This window comes from Branchiostoma lanceolatum, chromosome 5 (genome assembly GCF_035083965.1).
Source record: "Branchiostoma lanceolatum isolate klBraLanc5 chromosome 5, klBraLanc5.hap2, whole genome shotgun sequence".
Classification (NCBI taxonomy): Eukaryota; Metazoa; Chordata; class Leptocardii; order Amphioxiformes; family Branchiostomatidae; genus Branchiostoma; species Branchiostoma lanceolatum.
In genome coordinates this window covers 6,855,023-6,877,078 of record NC_089726.1, presented here as the reverse complement: position 1 = coordinate 6,877,078, position 22,056 = coordinate 6,855,023, and the positions used below count along the sequence as shown (strand labels likewise).

Here is a 22,056-nt window from a genome sequence, read left to right as displayed (position 1 = left end):
CTGACCAGTGTTTGTCCCCTGTGTCGCCATACCTGCAACAACACAACTGAGAGTCCACCTGACAATAACAGGGAACGTGTAAGTGAAACCTAATATTCTCAATTGTACTGCATGCTCGGCCTCAGCAGACTCAACTCTGAAACTTACCGCTCTAACGTCTGACGGATGGCCCCTTAACTAAAAAATCTTCCTTTTTTTTGTCCTGAAGTTTAACTGTAATGTACCGTTCTCTAACCAGCTATTGATAGCGCTCGGCGCTCCCATGTATGACTCGACTATGAGGGAGCCTCACGGAGACTCGGCTTAACTTCTGCACGAAGAAAAAAAAAAAAGTTTGTCGGAAGAAGTACTAAGGAACATAGAATTGTATCCCGGTCTGCTTGGCGAATTCGAAGCCGGGCCTTTCGTGACGTCATGGGGATTCCCCGGTTCTGGGTGTAAACTGTAATGCCCATCAGTGATTGGTCCCTAGTCTAAGCTGGTTTGTTGTTGCGGAACTTCCTACTTCCTACCCTACAATACCTATACGGACCAAGGCGCGCATGCAGGGTTTGACACGAGTGGCCGAATTTTTCGTGCGTCAGTCAGTGACTAACGTGTGTCAGTGCCACAGTATGCAGGTGAGGTTGTCACCTCGGTGATGTTAGTCGGTGGGATATCGGGCCTTTCTTTCTCTTCCGAGGACCGGTATCTAAATTGTACCCGCTTGTTTTGCGGCGATTTGTACGTATTCCTAGTGGTACAGAGCGTGAGGGGGTGGGTCAAAGGGCACATCCAAGCTTAGTCACATAGCTAGGCTCAAAATGTTTTAGTTTTTTTTACAAAAGCCGATAACAGGTAAAATTCTTTTTTTCAAGACCATTTCAGGCAATGTTTTAAGGTCTTCATGGAGCCACCTTAAATCTTAAGCATTCTTTAGAAAGCAAACTGTGAACAGTCTAAGGCAAGTTCGGGGAGAAAAAAAATACTTAATGCATGGGCCAGTGAAGGTTAGGTGCAGGTAGACATCAGAAATCTGTACCTGCACAGCTCCAATTGTAACTGTATTTATCTGTACATACCCAGCATATACCCAGACCAGTGCAGTTGTCAGTAGACATCAGAAATACCTGCACATCTCCAATTGTACCTGCAATAACCTGCATATGCAGCGAATCTCTCGGACTTAGAACTTTTAGTGTGACAGTTACTGAGTATACTCCGAGTTTTAAGGTGCTGCTCAATGGACTAAGCACTATGTACCTGTCCTCCAGTACAGTTTCTATTTTTCTGTCCCTCCTTTACATCTGACATTTTCCCCACATTGCTAGGTTCTGCATGGTGTCAGTGAGAGGCAAAGGAAACCTATCTGTCAAAACACAGAGGTCCCTGGACATTACAACATCCACCGTTGCTATCTTCCCACCAATACTGGGGAGAACATGGGTAGAGCCTATGGTGTCAGTGAAGTGCAAGGTTATCCTGTCTGTCAGAACACTGAGGTGCCTGGATACTTTTGCCATGGGTGTTACCATCATTATATGTGCACAACAGCCTATGGTGTCAGTCTGGTGCAAGGGAGGCCTATTCCTCAGAACACCGAAGTGCCTAGACACTTTGACATTCAGCGTTATCATCATACTACCACAGACTTTGCTGATGTAAACACAGTCACAACAGAACTAGCCTTAAGGGCATACAATGTACAGGGTTGCTCAGCCATTTACGTTTAGAAAGAGTAGAAAGAGTTACACTCTGAATATATTAAAACACAGATAAGGTTATCTTCTTAATGAACAAACCATGTCTAGCTAAACCAGTCTGTTCCTCTTGTATCATGAAGGGAAAAGAAGCCGATTCTGTAAGGTACCTGAGCAGTCCTAGTGCACTCCCTGTGTATTCATGTTTTTAAATAGGTTTTAGATATAATGGTCTGTATTAAGCAGTATGATCAGCTTTTTATTCTTATCATGGATTCTCTAGCTGATCTCATATGTAACCGGTTTTAGCATACTTCAGAAAAATGGAGGTAAGCAGGTGTTTCGAAAAATTATTGATACTGGAATATTGTATTGATAATTGCCATAATTGCACTGAAACAACAAAAACTTGAAATACAGAAATACCTATGAAAAGACCTTACATATGGAAGTTGTAGTCAAGAATTTACTGCAACTCTTTTGCTTCTAGATTTTGCTCATCTTCTATAAGTAATTAATATAGTGACAATGACAGCATTTGATAGACTTTCCAACAATCCGCAAACACAGATTTTTTGCGGCTAATATCTGCGCAACAGTACTCAACACAGCAAAAGAACAATAACCCAAAATTCAATTTCAACTGTAAATAACAGTTAAGTACAAATGTATTTCTAAACAAATGTAAGAAACAGCTGTCTTCTAACTTGGAATCAACTCTATTGATTAGTCTAAACATTTTCATTGTACACATAATCTGAATGTTTCTTGTAAAGTTGATCAGAAAATAAGTATTTAAAAATCATATATTAACAGATGTTAAGTTTTATTGCTGTAAGTACATAGATATATATGATATATTGGAAATGATCTTATTTAGAATAAAATTCTAATCTGACCAAGACTTCTAAGGTTTATGTTGAATACAGTTTTGGTGGATTTGTCCAAAATTTGGCCTGTTGGTAGTTAAAGAGAGTACCAAACCCCATAGCCACACAACAAACACTATAAATGGCATAATTACTTCATGGCCTCAACAAATTTTTTTTTGTCATTCATGTGTAAACTACCTTATTTCCGTGCCATGCATGTCTTGTGTATTGTTTTTTTGTTTATAAAACCAATAAAGAAAGATTAAAAAAAAAAAGTTCAGGTGCCTGTGCGGTGGGTGATCACGCTGAATCACATGGTCTGGTCTCCCAGGGTAAGTCAGAGTCTAAGACATGTACGTGCGAACAGTCCCACGAATGCTAGCCCTGCATATCGGGCACCTGCGTACGCTGGCTGCACAGTTGGCACACACCGCTAGGTGGCCGCAGGGGATGAACACGATGTTGACCTCAGCATCCATGCAGATCTTACAGGTCCTCTCGTCCTTGTATTTGTCCAGTTCCTTTTTCAACTGTTCAAGACTGTTGCCTCCTACCCCTGCAAAGGTGAAGAAGTAGAATATCAGAAATTAATTTCATACTTTAAGGGAGAGAAAGTAGGAAGAAGACTACACATAGAATGAAAGTGATTTCAAAGTGATCTTAAACCAGTTTAGCTCAAATGAACTCAACAAAGAGTTGAGCTATTCTTCCACTGGTCGTGACAGCCGCTATGTACAGTACACACAAATTGACCACTGGGAAAATTCCCCTAGCCCTTTATAAGATGGATATAGAATTGCCATGGAAACATTAGGCCAACAAAGCAAGAACCAAAGAAAGAATGTCCTAAAGTGATGCATCATAAAGCTAAAGACTAATGATTTAATTTCAAATTTCATCATACCCACACAATTACAGCAAAGTAAAAAGGATGAAATTTGGAAGCAGCAGGTGAGGGACTTTTGGCATATAAATTTTGAATTAGTCAAAGAACAATGATAAATGAAGTGGTGTGCGTAGTCCAGTGGTTAGCGATCTTGCCTCTGGAACTAGAGACCCCGGGTTCGATCCTGGCTGTGTCGCTCAACCGACATGCATGCTACCGGTAAGGGTCGCAGTCCTTAGGACGTGACGTTAAGCCGTGGTCCATTGTTCATTGTGCTTGTCAAAAAGAGCTAGGGGAATTTCCCTGGTACAATGAGCCTGTAAATACTGTACATAGCGTCTGTCGTCTCTGTCACGACCAGTGGAAGATTAGCTCATCTGTTCTTTGAGTTCATTTGAGCTAAACTGGTTCTAGATCACTTTCCTTTTCCTTTCAAGACAAACCCTCACTGATTTCATCAACAACTTACCTGTGGTAGGAGGGGCAGCTGGTTCCTCCATCAGTGCACTAGTCCCTGGCTGTAGCTCCTCAGTCCCGCTCGCCCCTGCAGCTGCAGCTGTGGCTGTTGCAGTCGGTTCTTCCAACTCTCTCAGTTTCTGTGCAGCCCCCTCCTCTGGTCCGGCCCCTTTCCCCATCTGGGACGGCCCTGAATGCTCCATCCTCTCCTCCTCCTCCTCGAGGTCCAGTACCGCAACAACCAGTTCGTGCGCGGAGGTGAAGCCGCTGCCGTGGTCGCGTAGGCGCTGCTGAACCGCGTTCCGGACAATGTTGGGGTCGAAGCCCATCTCCAGAACGCCCGAGACGACCTGGCTCTGCATCTCCACCGCCAGGGTGCTCTGGGAGGTCTGGGGGCGCGGGGCTGGTCGGCCTGTGTAAGTTCAAGTTCAAACTCAGCATCATCATGATATTAACTGATCCCTATTCTATTCTATTCTTATACATTGTACTAGTAAAATTTGAGGTTCCGAACAGCAATATAGAATGCATTTCTAACCAGAATTACCAGCACTGTTGCTATCATGGCTATTCACAGGTCGGATGTATACCACTATTTTGACTTTGATTCCTGATCTATTGATGTTAAAATGCGGGGGAACAGCACGATGGAATGAATTTTTAACTGGTTTTACTGCTTTGCTTTGTTTGTCGAGGACATCATGCCATTGATTTTTTTCTTTAAAAGTGTTGCATGTACAACTACAAGTACTTGTAATCAGAATATTTATTTCCAACGTACATTGTTAAACGCTAATATTCATGAAGATGGTGTACTCACCGGTGCCTGCTTCATCTGGAGGTCTCATCATGGCCTGCTGCAGTATCTACAAAATAGAACAGACAATGTTGAACATTAGCTGACATGGCAAATGTAGGTCCCTGTGGCATTCTCTGTTTCTGTACCCGTAAATACAATGAGCTTTCCCTTCTACTGTAGGGTGGTTTGTTCGCCATATTTGTAATGGTCACAGTTCAAGTCAGCAGGGAGAAGGTTACATTTTCGCAGCTTTTTAAAAACCTTTTCTGTCAAATTGAATATAGTTTCTACACTTAATTTGACCTGGATATTTTATCTTTAAATCTAAATAGATTTTTTATTCATTTTGTCTTTTCTGTTTCGAGGGCAATGAAAATACAATGTTCTTCTGTTGACTATTAGTATTTGAAAACCACTTCAAAAATATTCAAGGCTCAGTGTTAGATTCTTACACAAAAACCAAATACTACAGACTGATGCAAACTTTCTATATAGCACAGAACAAAGATACGAGTTTGATACCTTAAGCTTTTTTTTCTAATACAGACTGACCTCTCTTTCTTTTTGGTGAAAAACAAACCGATAAGCAGAAAACAGCACACCTTTTTCCATACTATCAACCCAACACCTTGAAGACATCCGCTCTAATATCTGTTCAGACTGTACCTACAAAAACTACAAATCCCAGAACACCACTCCATTCAAAAAACCAAAACCAAAAGAAGAGAAATTTAACTTTGGCTAACAGATTGGACAGTGCCTTTTTTGTGTGCTGTAAAGTCAAAACCAAGCACTTAAACATCTGTCCACTCTCAACCAGTCAACCAACAGCTAGCACTACACAAAAGTCCACAAGACTGCAAGTACAAGAGCAGCACTCCAGTGGACAAACCAAACCCAAACCAAAGGAAGAGAAATCTAACTTTGGCTGACAGATTGTTCTGAACTTTTTTTCCATGCTGTCAACTCAAAACCAAGCATCTGTCCAGTCAACTTACAGCTACATGTAAGTCCAAGAGTGTAAGCACACCAGTGGACAATTTACAGTCAAACCTGTACAAGTTACCACCTCTAAATAAGGACCACCTGGCCAATGTGACCATTTTTTGATGGTACCTTAAGAAATTTTCCCCTTTGACACCCGCATTAAGAATCCTGCCTATAGTGACCACCTGATAGACCTGATTCTATCGGGCCACTGAGTGGACTTCTTGAGCAGTTTTGACTGTAATTTGTGTTAACCAAACCAAACCAAACCAAAGCTATGAAAGAGAAATCGGCACACATCTACCTGTACCTGTTGCTGGGCGTGTAGGTTAGGGAAGCGAGCCTGTACTCCCTGTACATAGTCGTCTCCTCGCTGTTGGAGCAGGAACTCGCACCGTGGGAACCACTTGGCGTGCTCGGTCCACGGCTCGTCCCCAGGCTCCCAGTTCCGCAGGCCGCCATCACAGTAGAAGCATTTCACGTTGTCTGCAACCACTGAAATATGAACAGGAAGGTTTATGGATGTCCATACATTTGTAACCAACAGCATTTTCTAAAGCACTCATATGATGCATGAGCACAGACCTGGGAACTTTGATGATCAGGATGAAATAACTTAAGCAAAGTAACAGGATAATCTCTTTCACGAGGCAATATATGTGATGTAATTTAAATACATATCTTATATCAGGACCTAAGAAAATAGCATTTTTCAATTGACTTAGCAGTATGCAGTAGTGGCCGGTTATTCTAAATTGTATGAATCTCAGTTGTTATACCTAAAACCTGCATATAGATCTAACTCAACAAGGCCTCTACTTGTAGATTACTACAAGTACATTTGATGAAGTATTAAGTAGCTTTTGTATTCAATATGCAAAACTTATTCAGCTTTTGTATATGGTTTGCAACACTTACTTGTGTAGAAGAAGCCTGCCTTAGCCAGGTGCTGAGCTGCCACAGCAGTAGATGACGGCCACAGCTGAAAGGAGGAGAGTCTGATCTGTTCATCTGCCATCTGTGGGTGTTTCGGTCTGGAGGCTCGGTATGTCGGTACCTGTAGTCCTGGCTGGTGAAGCCTTGCAGTCTGGTACAGCCCTGAGGATTGGCTAGCTGGACCTGCAGCGGGTATGGACTGCTGAATGGCTGGAGGGAGGTTGGGATCTTGGTCCTCGATCGGGATGTTCCCCACATTGAAGTTGAGAACGAACGGGCAGGAGGAGAAATGGCGGCGGTGTTCGTTCATGGCGCGGTCGCCCGCCTCCCAGTTGCGAAGGATGCCCTGGCAGCAGAAGCACTGCACGCGGTCGTCAGAGCCCGTGTAGAAGAACCCGGCCTTGGCGAGCTCCCGCGGTTGGATGGGAGCCCAGGCAGGCCACGTGATGTAGGAGTCCAGACGTCGCTGCTCGCTCTTGTACTGTTCTCTTGGGTCTATGTCTCTCTCAGTCTCATGCGGTGTGCCCGGCCCTGGGTCGGGGATGTCATAGCTGGTACTTCGCAGCACAGGTAATGAATTCTGACGGTCAAGATTTTGAGGGCGATTGATCAACATGGAGTCAGGGTTGTCCCTACCTTGAGCAGGGTTATTGTTGTCAGATCTGTCTAGATTAGTTGCATTTACTGTTGTTGATGGAGGTTGACGGTAGCTATTAGCATTGTTGTCATTTAGGTCAGCTTCTTTTCTCCTTACTTTGTCCAGTTGGGCGGGAGAGAGGAAATCGGAATAGTCCCTTCCTGCTGGGGCTGCTGCCGCGGCCGCTTGTGGAGCCGGTGTTGGGAACATCCCCGGTGGTAGCAACGGCTTATTTCTCGTTTCACGACCGTTCACGAAGTCACAGTGCGGGTATAGTCTCTCGTGTTCGCCCATGGCCGTGTCGCCATACTCCCATCCCTCCACCCCGCCGCCGCAGGAGAAACACACCACGCGGTCGCCGGTACCGCTGTAGTAGAACCCTGCTCGGGCCATCCTGGTGGCACTCACAGGTACGGAGTCAGGGAAGTGTCTGTAGCTGGAAAGTCGCACTGCCTCCTGGGTAACATCTCCAAAGTCAGGTGATGTTTGTGGTGATGTCTCTGCAGTTGGCGGTTGTCTGTTTTCAAGCACTGTCAAAAAAGGACATTCAGATCAGAACACTCAACCGTTTACAGATACCATCAACAAGAATTAGGAATAGAATGTTTATAGGGAAGTGGGTTTAAAAGGCCCTCCTGATCCCATAACATCCTAATTTTCATATCACATCAGATCAGGCTGTCTACAGCTTTGAATTTTCCCCCTCCCACTCATTGTTTGGGAGCCTACGTTGTTAATGTCAAATCTGTCATTCTAAGCTTATTATATGAAAATACACTGACTTTCATTGATTTCATGCCAAGAAGTTCAGATATTGGGGACGGGGTGAAATTTTTGTCCGTCCCAACAAGCCAACTTTTTATCTGGGATGGACGGACACAATTGGTACCACCTCAGAGACAGCCCTGCTTCAGATGATACTGTCTTTACTTTTGTTAACAATAACTAAACATATAAGAATAATTTCCTGCTCTTCCTTAACTGACCTCATCATGTTGCTAATTTCAGGCAATTCTAGAAAGTACTATTACTAGTATTAGTAGATGCTAATAGTAATATTGTTACACTTGTGTTGAAGTTAAGTATCAAACTTTATCATGGAATGTACCAACACAGATCTGCCCGAGCTTTCATACAAGTGTAATATGTTGAGACCATAAATGACTTGTTTTCCCATGAGCCTTAGCTGATACTAAAAGTGCTAGAGATCTTGCCATACATAGCCAGCAAAGTGAGTCAACATATAACAACAATGATGTCATATAACAGAAGTAAATGTGTGCTTATATCAACATCTATAAAAAAATAGGTCACTAGTGACTAAACGACGTTGGAAAATCAGTTTGAATTAACCTAATCTGCTACAGTAGCCATTTGGCATCAACTTTGTTTTGGCTATGGGGTTAGGCAGCATGGAGAAGGTTAAAGAAACCTGGGAATATTCTATGAAAACATGGAATATAGCAGAATCAAAGTTCACCTTTCTGCCCAATGTAAAAATTACAAGACTGAGTTTCCACTCATTCCCAGACAATTTGGGTACTACTACTAGGAGATTGTTACTATTCATACAGATTACAAAATATATGTTTAAAATCAGGGACATTAAAAGGATGCATCCGTGCAGCAATTATCCTCTTCGTCTTCATTTCACTGATCATGACAAATAGGAGGTCATGCACCACTGCCTCATGTTCGTAGTTTTCACAGCGACCGTTTCACCCCATCAGACCATGTTAAAACACAATCTGTATTATTAGATATCCTACAAATTCAGGTAGGTCACCAAATACGTATAAATGATACAGTTGAGGCCTCTCTGGGGGAGTCTGATGTTTACATTTACTAAATCCATGGGGTAGTCTGATGTCTAAATTTACTAAATCCATGGATTTAGTAAATGTAAACATCAGACTACCCCCGAGAGGCCTCAACTGTATCATTTATACGTATTTGGTGACCTACCTGGCAAGGTGAACCAATCTGTTGGCAATAAACCTTCTCTACAAACCCATGGATTTACATACAATGATACATACCTTCCATCCTCAATTCATCTGTATGATCTATCCTCTTTAACCATCATATAGCCCTCCCAACACGCTACTACTACGTAGCATCTGAATGACGCACACAGCTGATGCAGAAATATCCCCTGGCAAGGCCTCGTTCTCATACCGATGGTCTAAACCAACTGTTACATTTTCAATACGCGGGTGTGCTAAGTAGCTGTATAAATAGCACACGCCAGCTCCGTGCCTGATTTTGTTGAGCATAATGGAAAGGCATGACTATATTTGTTGAAATTGGCAGTGACACATTTCAGCACATGCCCAATGGAAATTCACTGCTGGCATCCACTAAGTATTCCTTTTTAAATCTCCCCCACCTGAAGTTTCCCTAGGCCTGAATTGCTCCATCCTCCCGACTACGTCATCAAAACAGTTAAAGCATCACTTACTGCCTGCATCGGCTTGATCACTTGATCCTAGCGAGGGTGCAGCAGCTGCGTCAGTTTGCATGCTTCTCTCTTCCACCAGACCATCAGTTTGCAGGATTCTTTCTTCCACCAGACCATCTGTTGTCCAGTTTTCATTCTGTTCCCTGTGACCCATATTGTTTCCTGTCCGCCCTTTAGCGAATGACCTTCCGTCATTCCAAGATGGGGGGCCCCTTTCTATGGAGCCATTGAAATGTCGAGCCATGGTGTTCTGTCCTCTTTAAATGACAGAAGATTATAGTCCTCTTACAATGAAGTAATTTATCTCTCAATAGAATATTCGTAGTATGTATTTCTAAATGTATCTTCACCTTCCAACTTTCAAGTGTTCCTTCCGTTGCCGTTTTAAATTTGTTTCTAATTAGTCTCAAAAGTCTTTTAAGACTTGACGTTATCAAATAAGTTTTGGTTTGTACAGGAAAGATAAAAACTGCACACACCTTTTTAAACTCAAAGGTATTGCTATCAATAACCAAGTAATATACTGTTCTAATACTGTTAAGTATTATTTCAAAGTCCAATGGTAATTGAAATGCTCTTTGGAATTGCACACTGATGCAGATATCAACACTGCTGCCTCCCATAGCAAGAATTGACAGGGTTGGAATAATAGGCTCTCATGGATCCAGCCATCTTGATCATAATCAAATCAAAGTTGTCGTAATTCTTTGGTCCTTGAGATGTCCGAAGATTTTTCACAGTGGGTTACTAGTAATCAAGAGTGATCTGCAAAACAAAAAGTAAAGCAAATATGATCATGATTATTCTATTCAAATTGTTTGGCTGTGCACAGTTATTACCGTAATAACTAATACATAGACACAAATTATTACAAACATGTAGCACACTGAAGTAGCCGTTCTCTGGCAGCAGGGAGAAGTATGGATAACAGCTTATCATTTGACCACTTTAATAATCATACAAAGCAAAAATTTCCCAATGAGTGTGAGGTGGTCCCCACAACACATACACTATTTCTAAGGTAAGATACAATACCAATGATGAGCTTCACACAAATACAAATGTATGTATCTGTGCCTTTTTCACACTAATGAAGGATTTATGACCCAGGGTTATCCATCATATAATTTGTGCATTTTAGCATCCCTAGGCCACGCTGACTTGATTATATGGATGGCATCCATGGACGCATTCACTTTCCTCCATTACCAAAAACAAAGTTTGTGTCCGTACTGTAAACTTGTAGGAGGGAAGCTGCACAATGAGCAAAATATACGCTACAAATTGCAAAAAATACCGAAAAACAAATACCAAAATCATACAATGCCTCATTATTATCAAAAGGCATTGTTATTTGAAATTTATCACTCACAAAAAGCAAAGAATAAAGTGAACATGTATGTGTGTGACATGGGATTGAGAATTCTACTCTAATGTGCACATTTTGGCCAAATTCTAACAGGCTGGAGTTACTGGTATTACGGTATAATACCAAAGAATGATAAAACCTTTAGAATGTTTATATGTCTTTTCAACAATGCTAATCAGCCAATACATGTATATCAAAAGAGTACAGATTTTGAAAAATGCTTTTCTTTATCCTTGGTCGATGATCATTTTTTTGTTTTTCTTATACTTCCAATGTAAACATGTTAGCACTCTGAAGTAGCCCTTTGGCACCCAATTCCCTATTGTTAACAGAGTTTGGCAGCAGGAAGAACATGTTAACAATTTCATGATACCCCTAATTGAACACAACCTGTGCTCCTCTGTCCTTGACTCTGTATTGGGCAATTGAACCTCAAAGAGTAGACATTATGGAATGCTGTTCTGTGCTTGTACAATTGATAAATAATCTTATGTCAACCTAAAGTCAACCATATCACTTCACCGAACGGACAGCTAAAAAAGGAAACCACAGGGAATTTGTTTGGAAATGCCATTTGTTGTGTAGCTCTGTAACCAATATTAATAGGGAATTGGGTGCCAAACGGCAACTTCAGAGTGCTATTAAACACACAAATCAGTTCACAGGATTATGATAAAAAAAACAATGGCAAAGAAGTGATACTCCAAGGTTTCTTGGCAGATACAAATTTTAGTCTCCAAGTGTCTTGGGTGAGCATTCTATGTGAAAAAGTCTTGGTCATTAGTCGCTTGGTTCTGTCTTCTCCCACATCTGTGTAACTGTAAGGGGATCCACAGAAACAAAACAAGGACAACAGCAGATCACTGTATAACTGTTTCTAGATTACCTTGTTCTAAACTTCTACTGCCATGATTGAGGCATCTGACATGCATTCAACAATGACAATGTGGGTGTATGTCACTGCTAAGGGTGGGACGTTTGCCAAATTTGGTGTGAGTGACACTTGTTGGGGGGTAACGCCCAGGTAGCTCTAGCTGGGGATTCGCCAAAGGGCTTCTGACGTCATGCGTTCACTATGGATACCACTCCCCTGGCTTTGTCTCGAACCTGTTGTCACTTTGTCTGTTTCATGATGCCCTTTGAGGGGAAAACCAATGAGAGTAGACGCCGTGGATGTCACGTGAAACTACTGAAAACACTTCTGGCTCCGCCCGATAGGTACAATTTGGCTCCAGCGCTGGGGCCTCACACTGCGCCAGACTCCTACCTAGGCACAAGACGTACCGTGCGCTGCGCCGCGGTCAAATTCTCGCCACTTTCCCGCAAGACACTGAGCATCAAACATATTCACAGTCATTGCCTAACATGCTAATAAGTAACACTCACCAGGCTGGAAAGCGAAGCAGTTTCAAGGGGTCCCTGTTGCGAAATGTTGCGCAGTGTTTTAATACTATGCCCCAAGGACTTTGCCTTTTACGGCTGACACTGTCCACGCAGCCACATTTGGAGGCGTGTTGCCTAGTTTACAAAAAGACTGTTTCTGAAGCCCCCGGGCCAGCGCCCGGCGCGACAAATCAATACAACAGCCAGGAAAGATTTTAAACAGGGAGTCAGGAAGAGGGCTTTTCGCCCCATAATATCAAGTTTTTACGATCATGTTCCATCAAAATTCAGGTTACCCCGATGGTGGACATGTAAAACAACGTTAGGAGTTGTGCACAGCCGCACTGCCAGAAACTAAGACATCGTACGGCTCGTACACCCACTGGTGACCCAGCGACAAACGTACAGCGACGCCGATGTTGTTAGTGCGTGATACAAAATACTACACATAGCGCTAGAACAGAAGTCGAAGTCATTTCAATTTATTACGTAGGTGATCGGGACATGTTTTTTTTTTTCGGGGCCCAAACCCTATCCTACTGCCACCAACGTGGCAGGACGGGAGTCATAGCGAGTACTGTCGCCCTCTAATCAGTATTACGTAACAATTTACGGAAACAGGAAACATAGCGATGTATCGTCGCTTGCGCGACAGCAAGTACACGGTATTCCATAATAGTTAGGAAGACTGAGATATGACATTAGCCACCACTGTAGACCAGTTCAAGTTAAATGTCACAGCATGCTAAGAGTGTTTCATACACATCTCTGTAAGTCCCGAACCACTGTTTGGAACAGTCCTTGATGATGATTTACATTACGTATTGCAGCGGTAGTTACCAGATGTAACGTTACATGTATAAAGTATGGACAATGTTTTCCGCTTGTTCGCAATCATTGTGCCGCTGTTCCATTCCCATTTTAACTGTAAGGGTGGTTGCAATATTTCAGAAACTAAATGACTTTGAACTAACTTCCTCCAAGTTAAAATGATACAGTACATGGGTGACACAAAGTGAATGCAAAGTGAAATGCATGTGTATTCAATTCCTGCCACCTTGAAAGTGGTACATTTTGTCTTCCTACAAAAATGAAATGTTCAGTTGGAAATAGTATTAACCAACCCAGGACTCAAAATTTATTTTTGAGAATTGGTGCACTGGGTCACCTACCTAAAACTGGGTCACCTACCTAAAAAAATTTGATGCATAGCAAAAATGTTGGATGCACAATAAAAATATGAAGTAGAATGTCAGGAAAACCTTTACTGCCTCTACTCAGAGACTGAACCTGAAATTCTATAACTAAGTTCAATCTTTTTAAACAAGTACAGTCAATGCACAACAATTTTTTTTCCTGGCACTTAAACCCGAGTTAAACGTCAAGAATATGCTGCATAACGGTGTCCAATAGTACTTTTACATACATCACTATACAAAAACATCTAGGTACACAAGACCCCAGTGCACACAGTCAAAAATTAGGTACACAGCTCCAAATTTGGTGTGCAAAAAAAAGTTCATATTCGTCCAGTATTTCGAGCACAGTTGAAAGCTGGTGTAAGTTCAACTGATGATAATGTCCATAGATTAACAAACATGTCATTTGCACCAGTGTTTGTTATTCTATTGTGAGCAAAGTTCACCAACAAGTTTAACGGTAATTTTATACTAGAACAATACTAGTAAAAAGTGTGGCTGCAGCATATCATAGAATTTACCTCTAGAAATCCAACACCACCTCATTGATTTGTGCATCTTGCAGATAATGTGTGTTGTGACAAACGATGATAACGTTAGTTATAGTTTCAGGCTACAAACCCCAAATGTCTGTAATATCATATCAGCTTAGAAATCAAGTGATACAGGGTGGAATCCCAATGTGCCTTTGCTTATTACTGATTCAATATTATCAAAAATAGCACCTGCAATATATATTTATCAGCTTAATACATGTAATAATGAACCTGTCAGAAAAGAGTTGCTTTTTAACATATTGCATTACATACAGTATCATTGGAAAGCTCATCTGTCAACCGTTATATTCAGTTACATGATATCCTACATTTTATGTCTTGAAAACAAAGCTTTACAAAGTACATGTAACGTTACTATCAAATGATACATATAATAGAATACAAAAATTCACAAAGTGACTAGTCCTGACTACAGTTCATGTACTAACAGTTAAAACTTAACAGAATAAAGCACACACTAATTTTATTTCTTGGCTCTAAGATACTTGCAACAAATGATTATAGAATGGGCTGGTAAAAATAAAACTGAAACAGATCCGATGACTGAACTTGACGAGAGAACTGTGACAACTAGGAATAACTTTCTTCAGCTGTTAAGAAAAGGGAAGCCGCGAACCAACACATTATGACCTCAAGGATGTGTAATTTACATATTGTTTCGCGAGAACGCACTGCCTGACGATGACGAGAACGGTTTCCGGGCACCCAAGAACACCCACCCCGCCACTCCTGTATACGACGATGGGGGGAGTACGCTAGCCTGAGTGTCATCCTAGTTTAGTTCTAGGGTGAAGGGAAAGTATGTGACCCCTGGAACTAACTAGGTTGATATTCATACGAGGAGTACGCCAGTTTATCAGGCCATGCTAGTTTATCTTGCTCTCAACGGAGCAGTGGCGCTTTCAGTAACTTTACCGGTCTTTTACTTCCGGGGTCGAGGTCACTCTTGCGTACCTTACCCCTGTCCTTGTTCTAAAAATCCTCACTGAGCGCCAAATATTGCATATACTCACCATGGACGTGTTATGGAAGCTGGACTGACCTACATTCACGGTCTGTTAGTGGCAAATTTGAGAAATCTCAGCTTGAAAATGCCGCGGCGAGCGAATTATCGCATATGCGCATGCCCAGTAATGTTGAATTCATTAAACTCCAGTGATTGGTCACAGACATGGCGCATGGACCAATCACAGGACTGTATTAAGCGACGCTGGGTTTCTACTAGTAACCAAGTCCCAGCTCATGCAGCTGTCAAATACTAGCCCATTGTAAACGCATTTTCCTCCTCAACAAATGTTCAGGCAAAGAAGTCAGGGCAAAAAAATTGCAACAAAAAAAAGAATGGCCATGATATGCTGACTGATTTACCAAAAGAGGCAGTCTTTCAACTTAGTCCGCCATGTGCAACAACTGCAAGTCGGTCACACGCCAAGACGCTGAACAGTGACGTGATACATTTGTACATTGTATTTCCTCCCTTCGAAATACAGTAACATTAATAGATACAATTGAATGATACCCATTACATATCTTCAATCTTTTCATCAATGAACATTTGGGAAAATGTAACGTTACAGTAACAGTCAATTGACGGTCCTACATTAGCGAACTCAATTGAGGAACATTTTCAGTTTTGCTATTCAAACGGTTCGACCATAAAAAAGCGTTTTTAAAAACTCAACAGATGATGGCCGCATAGGAAGCTAACATGTTAACATTTCGGGGATAGAAGGAAAAAAATGTTCTTCATTTTTTTGTCTCCAAGTCCAAGCATATTACCAACCTCATTTCACCGGTACCGGCTCCATTCGCTGAACTACTTCCGGCAACAAACACCTGTCATGCACATGGCAACAGAGCTTAAAGAGGCTAGCAGTAAAGTTAGTGTCTAATTCGCAACCACTTATTCATCATATGTTCACTTGCTGTGCCAAGTGGTATTTTGACACTTTGAGTGCCCTCTTCCAATAATTTTTTTCTAATAATGATAAGAATGACTTACCAATACATTTCCCTCTTCGAAAAAATGTTTAAATGCAGTTCTGATCTGTGAAAGGTAGATTAGACTCTGCAACAAATGTGCATGTTGCTCCCATGAGTCACACCTGTAATCTGCCATGACATGTCCTCAGGCTGTGCGTACCTTGAATACTAGAAACGCAAAAATCAATGACCGGTCAAGATGTGGCATTGTGCAATATCAATAGTCTCTACCAGACTAACTACGCCGGCTATAGGGAGAATATTTGCCGGGGGACTTTGGCCATGGAGGGTTACATTCGCATTGCAATATGGGACCCTCTCTCCGTAGCCGACTCCCTTCATACAGTTGACTCTATTTTGCCAATTTCTACTATTTTCCCAGTGTCCCGCGGAGGCTGGTAGAGCCTACAATATTAATCGGTAGGGTGTTTCGTCCAGAACCGAGAGGTCCCGAGTTAGAAATCACTGATCATGTGCCCCAATGTTGTGCCATTGAGAAAGGTACTTAACACGACCTTTCTCACTTCACTGAAAATTAGTACCTTGCTTCGGTTAGGGACGTCTCTCGGATAGGACGTTAAATGGTAGCCTGGAATCCAAACCTATTATAGCTCCCGAGTCTCTCTCCGCAAATGGCGGAGAGAGACTCGGGAGCTATAATAGGTTTGGATTCCAGGCTAGTTAAATGGAGGTCCCGTGTTCGAGGAGAGCCACACCTCGGGCACTTTCAAGAACCCACCACTCTTAACGAAAAGAGCAGGGGTCATTCCTGAAATGGACCAAGACCTACCCATAGAGAAAGATAGCTTGAAAATCAATCAATTTGCATTCTTTTTTAGTTTTGGCCTTTCAAAACACCAACAATTTACAAAGCAACTGCAGGAAAACAAAGTGACTTACCCTTGGGCTTGGTTGACGAAGGTTTCTGATGGTTCAAATCAGTCCAGACTCCAGAGTATAATAAAAACGTACTTGCTACGGACCAGAAGTAATTGCGACTAAGGGCATAATACCCTTGTTGCGACACTGGATGACAATGCTAAGCACACGTAGGCCAAGGTGTACATGTGTGCATGCCTCATAGGTCAATGACACTCATTACTTCCGGTCGAACGGTCCAGATTTTGTAAACAGTTATTGTTCTTTTGAGCACAGTTGTTTTATTTCAAGTACCCTGTTTATAGTCCATATATGGCGTAGTTAGCTCATGTCCCAGTAAATTAAGCTCTCATGGCGTGCCAGAGCGGGACAGAGATGAAGCTTGCGCAGTACTTGAACTTTGTCATCCGGTAAGTTACCGGTTACTCCCGGTCATCAACAGCGGTAAATGCCACAGGTGATTCTGAATCATCACTTTGTCACTAAACAGATCCACGAATATACTCAAATAAACGGAATAAACGCACACACCACACACTACCAGCACGTGTCAAAGTTACCAGTACGTAAAGGCGTACGCGTACTGCCTCCTCTCACTCTCAGTGGACACGGCGTAAATACTGTAGTGTAATCTAGCAAGGTGGAACGATGGTTCACGTGCGTCACCTTGCAGGAAATACTATGAACTGCAGTAAACTACGACTGCGACAGACGTTTACGACCAACAAATTTCACGTGATTTATGTGACCCAATCAAATGCCTGCCTCAAAAATATTTCTTACTCATCGGGAATACGAAACATCATCTTGACACGTAAAGGAATATATCATACAGCATAACTCTTGGACCTAATGAATCCTACTCGTTGTTCAGCCTTTTATTCAGACGGCAAAGTGACTCGTCATTTATATCATTCATTGAAAGGGATAGATGTGCCCCAGTGTGCTTAGCTAAAAAAATGGCATTGAATTTTTTTGCTACTGAGAAAAGATAAAAGGACGAGTTGCTTTGACCAGCTGGCCGCTTGCAATCTCGTCCAACAATCCATAGGACGACCCAACACGCTTAGATGGTCTTACGTCGTTTACAAAGATGCACAAAATGTGGATAAATATTATAACACAAGGTAATGCAATTGAAATGTCATTGCTAGTTTGTGTAAAAGGTTCCACGGGATTCAATAATATTTGACTGATGTGAATGTGCACCAGCACCAAAAACAATTTGGAGGTGTGTATTATATATGCTTACCGCATGCTAGATTTCATACGTCCACACAAATACCCTTTGTTTAACAAGAGTGTTATATGAGGGAGCGTTGTGAGGTAATATACGCCTGCATCATCAGAAACGATACTGGTATTACGAGGAACCGTAAAGGTAGCAAGTATATACCCCCGTACCTTTGTCAAAACTTCATGGGCGCTGGTACAGCCCTGTTGTCTCAAAAGGGTGAGATCTTAGCTTAGTAGAAAGGCATTTCAGCCTCAAGTCCAGGTACAACACCATGACATCATCGCTTACCCAGGCGCCATAAGCCTCGCCGAACAAAGACACTTGGAGCAGATGGGTGTTGGAGACGTTGAACAGGATGACGACCGCGATATTGGAGTGCAGCTATCTAGGTCTTAGTATAGCGAAGATAATATTTGGCTGACGCTAAATTTATATTTAGGAACACAAAACTCACGAGCCCATGGCCAAGTTTCTAGATAGGGTGGCGTACGCGCGTGCAACGGCTGAAAATACCAACGTTCTTTGTTGTGGAACACCCAACATTAACTTACCTTTCCACTCAAATACCTTTGATGGGTTGTGCCTTGGAACGTAAATGTCACACAATCCATGACCAGCCCATGCAACACTATGATTCAACTTACCGTACCTTTAACTCGCCTAGCTGTTTGTCCGTTTACTATGGGTTGATTAGCATCGCGGAAAGTACCTGGCAGTAACCTTGAAATGTATACCTATAGAGTTGCAGCAACACAGCTTAGTAATGCGTTTTGCTGATGGAAGGTAAGGCATGCATAGTGCAGAATGTATAAAGTTTCAAGACAATATATATCAACTGCATCCAATTAAAGAAGGCTCGTCGTAATTTGGGCCTACAACATTTCGCATGAATAATTGTTAACGAAACAAGTCAGTCTGTAAAGAAATTGGACAATGAAAATGCACGTCAAAGGTTTACTGACATGTTACATCAAGATAGAGTGTGGGATTTAAACGATAGTACAGAGGATGTTTTAAATCAACAAAGCCGAATGTGTACCAAAATATCATAGACGTCTCAAATGGTACAATATAATCATGGAGTAACATATCCGCCTCCATCATTTATGACGTACCATGTTTGGAATGTTTGTTTGTTGTTATTGCATATCCGATTTGAAACCGCCTCAAGAATAATAAGGATTCGGAATGGGAGAGTGCAACAGTACCACAGTACACTGTTTATTCAGGAGTAATGCTATATGGAAGAAAACTACATGTACATCTATTACCAGTATTGTTGACGGTAATAGTCAATGTGGAATTTCGTGTATTACTTTGTGCAAACAAAATATATCACCACACATACAGACTGCTGTTAAAGCTTTAGTCGCTAGATGACGCTGTCGATCATTGGGAACCACACGTTTATCATCCGATGGGAAACAAACTTTGTGTTCTTGGCTACCAGACTATTCCAAGCTTACAAAAATGTACAAATAGGCCACAATAAAGTGAGACGGGCCTCTGGTCGGCTTTTAAAAAGTCGCCTAATTTTGGCCAGTATCTACAATTTATTCAGCCCGCGTGAAAGGGACTGGTAGACTAATAACAAAGTATTAACGTGTATTGAAAATGATTTAACTATCACGATGACGAAGACAAAAACGTATACACGACACTGCCTCACGAGCGGAAAACACGACAAAGTTTGCTTCCGACGTTCTTACAGTCATCCCCAGATTTGTTTGTTATCCACGTACATGCATGGGGCATGCGGAAGCAAAAGGGGGAATCTCCCTTTTGACTTTTACTACGCCGTATTTACTTCCTGTTCGAATCCAAGAAGTCGTTTCTTGAGATCACCACACTTGACAGTAACATGCAACTGAATCAACAAGTTCTAAAAGTCTTTTCTATAGCACTCTGACTTGATATGGTGTGGTTTTGAATAAATGGGGGAATCTTTTTTTGTACCATGCGTCTCTTTTCTTTAACAGCGGTACAGTCAAGCCACTCAAGGAGGTTAATTTTAACCTCCTTGGTACAATGTAGGAAACCCGTTGATTCTAGGGTATCGTTCACATATCCGGAAGTCGCAATTGATTTTTCACAAGTTGGAAAAACACGTTGTCTTACCCTACTATAAAATAAACACAATCTAAACTATCCTCCTACCTACCTACCTACATGTACCTACCTACCTACCTACTTACCTATCTACCTACCTACCTCCTGCGTAAGACAGCCACCCTGGTGAAGACATAAAATCACGGGTATGTGTACTGACCTTAGATTGTCACCAAACTAGCGTGGACCTCATCTCCAAAGCACATGCACCAGCATTCAAAAGGACATGCTGCTCATATATGTGTTCTTGCCCCTCCCTTTTCCTTTGCTTAATTATGTCGGTCGTTTCCAGGAAAGCACCGCTATGTTTGGAGGGGGCCCCCTTAAAGGGAAATATCGAATGAGCACACGTGACCGGAAAAGGTATGAGATTCACTGGAGCTTTATCCAACACTTTATAGAGCTAGCTGAATAAGCTTGGGCAGGATTGGACAGGAAATCCCTGGGAAAAGATACGGGCCACAAACAAGTCTATTTAAATTCGTTTATACAATGAGCTTCAAACACAAACTGTTCACCAAACCCTTTAATATCACTACCACACTGTATGCGGCTGTTTCCGCTATAAATACCAGCACAGGGGAACGGCATTTCGATCAGATTGAAAATTGAGGTGGGTAGGTATTTTTGGGGTAAAGTAATAAAGACGAGGATGCAATAATGCAATTAATAAGGCCTAAGTTATTGACAAGATGTTCTTGTCAATAAGAATGTTCTCACTAGTCGGAAAAATGTTCCTGTGAGGAAGACTTTTTCTTGCACTACTGACAGAAATGAATTTGTTGGGAACCAATAAGAGGACAGCTTACAGCCTTTGATAACCTCATGATCCTGTCAACCCTAACCCCGTATATGACCCTAACCCAGAGGAAGGTACTGAAAGATGGTTTGATATAAAGTCTACATTCCTGGGCAAGAACGGTTAATTACCGACAACTGGGTGTTGAAAAAAGGTTGACTCGACTGGGGTTTGATCTTCCGAATACAAAAGTTTGCGGCGAACACGCTACCATCTAAGTCATCGCATGAGTTCATCGAATGCATGTACATTGTATACTGACTTAAACTTATTCCTGCCTTCCAACCTGCGTCACGACACGACATGAAGGTAGAAATACCAGCAGATAGCTGCTCTGTAAACGCTTTACGTCCATTTTAAAGCTCCAAGCTTCGAGGTTATTGACATATTAGGCCCTGTAAATATATCTACCTAATATGTAACACATACCTGACGCAGCATTCATGTATTAGATTAGCTCTTTAGAATTGTTAGATATTAGAAAAAGTTCAATTGTCATGTATCTACAAGTTGCCTTACATTGTACCAAGGAGGTTATATAGAACTCTTCACTGATTACTATTGTCGCGCAATGAAGTTCTTCTTTCTCTATCATTGTAGTATGTTATAAATTCGACCTTCAATGTTATAATGGCTTCTATTTTTCTTATTAGAAAGTGCACATGTAAGGCTGGGGTGTCACTGCAGGTATGAATACCGGACCGGACGGCATGCATGCAAAGTTGCTTTCCAGTTCAGTGCATTTAGGGGAAAATAATGCTGCGATACACGCAATAACATGCTTCAGTTACCAAATTGGCAATATTTAGTTAGTAAATATTGTTAATA

The 22,056-nt window shown here is 41.8% G+C and overlaps 1 protein-coding gene across 6 annotated transcripts; it reads right to left on the bottom strand.

The window, feature by feature from the left end:
- Window positions 1-1,917: 1,917 nt before the first annotated feature.
- On the bottom strand, window positions 1,918-20,684 carry LOC136434695 (baculoviral IAP repeat-containing protein 7-like). 6 transcript variants are annotated; one of them, XM_066427679.1, is made up of 7 exons: window positions 20,590-20,684; window positions 9,714-10,478; window positions 6,598-7,782; window positions 5,984-6,174; window positions 4,714-4,759; window positions 3,907-4,305; window positions 1,918-3,107 (listed from the first exon to the last, which is right to left on the bottom strand). In XM_066427679.1, the coding sequence occupies exons 2-7, from the start codon at window positions 9,955-9,957 to the stop codon at window positions 2,896-2,898; spliced, it is 2,277 nt and encodes a 758-aa protein (XP_066283776.1). In that variant the 5' UTR covers window positions 9,958-10,478; window positions 20,590-20,684; the 3' UTR covers window positions 1,918-2,895. The 6 variants fall into 6 exon arrangements, with proteins under 6 accessions (XP_066283776.1, XP_066283777.1, XP_066283778.1 ...); XM_066427680.1 differs by lacking the exon at window positions 20,590-20,684 and adding an exon at window positions 17,105-17,201; XM_066427681.1 differs by lacking the exon at window positions 20,590-20,684 and adding an exon at window positions 12,469-12,517 and having other exon boundaries at window positions 1,918-3,101.
- Between the last annotated feature and the right edge of the window lie 1,372 nt (window positions 20,685-22,056).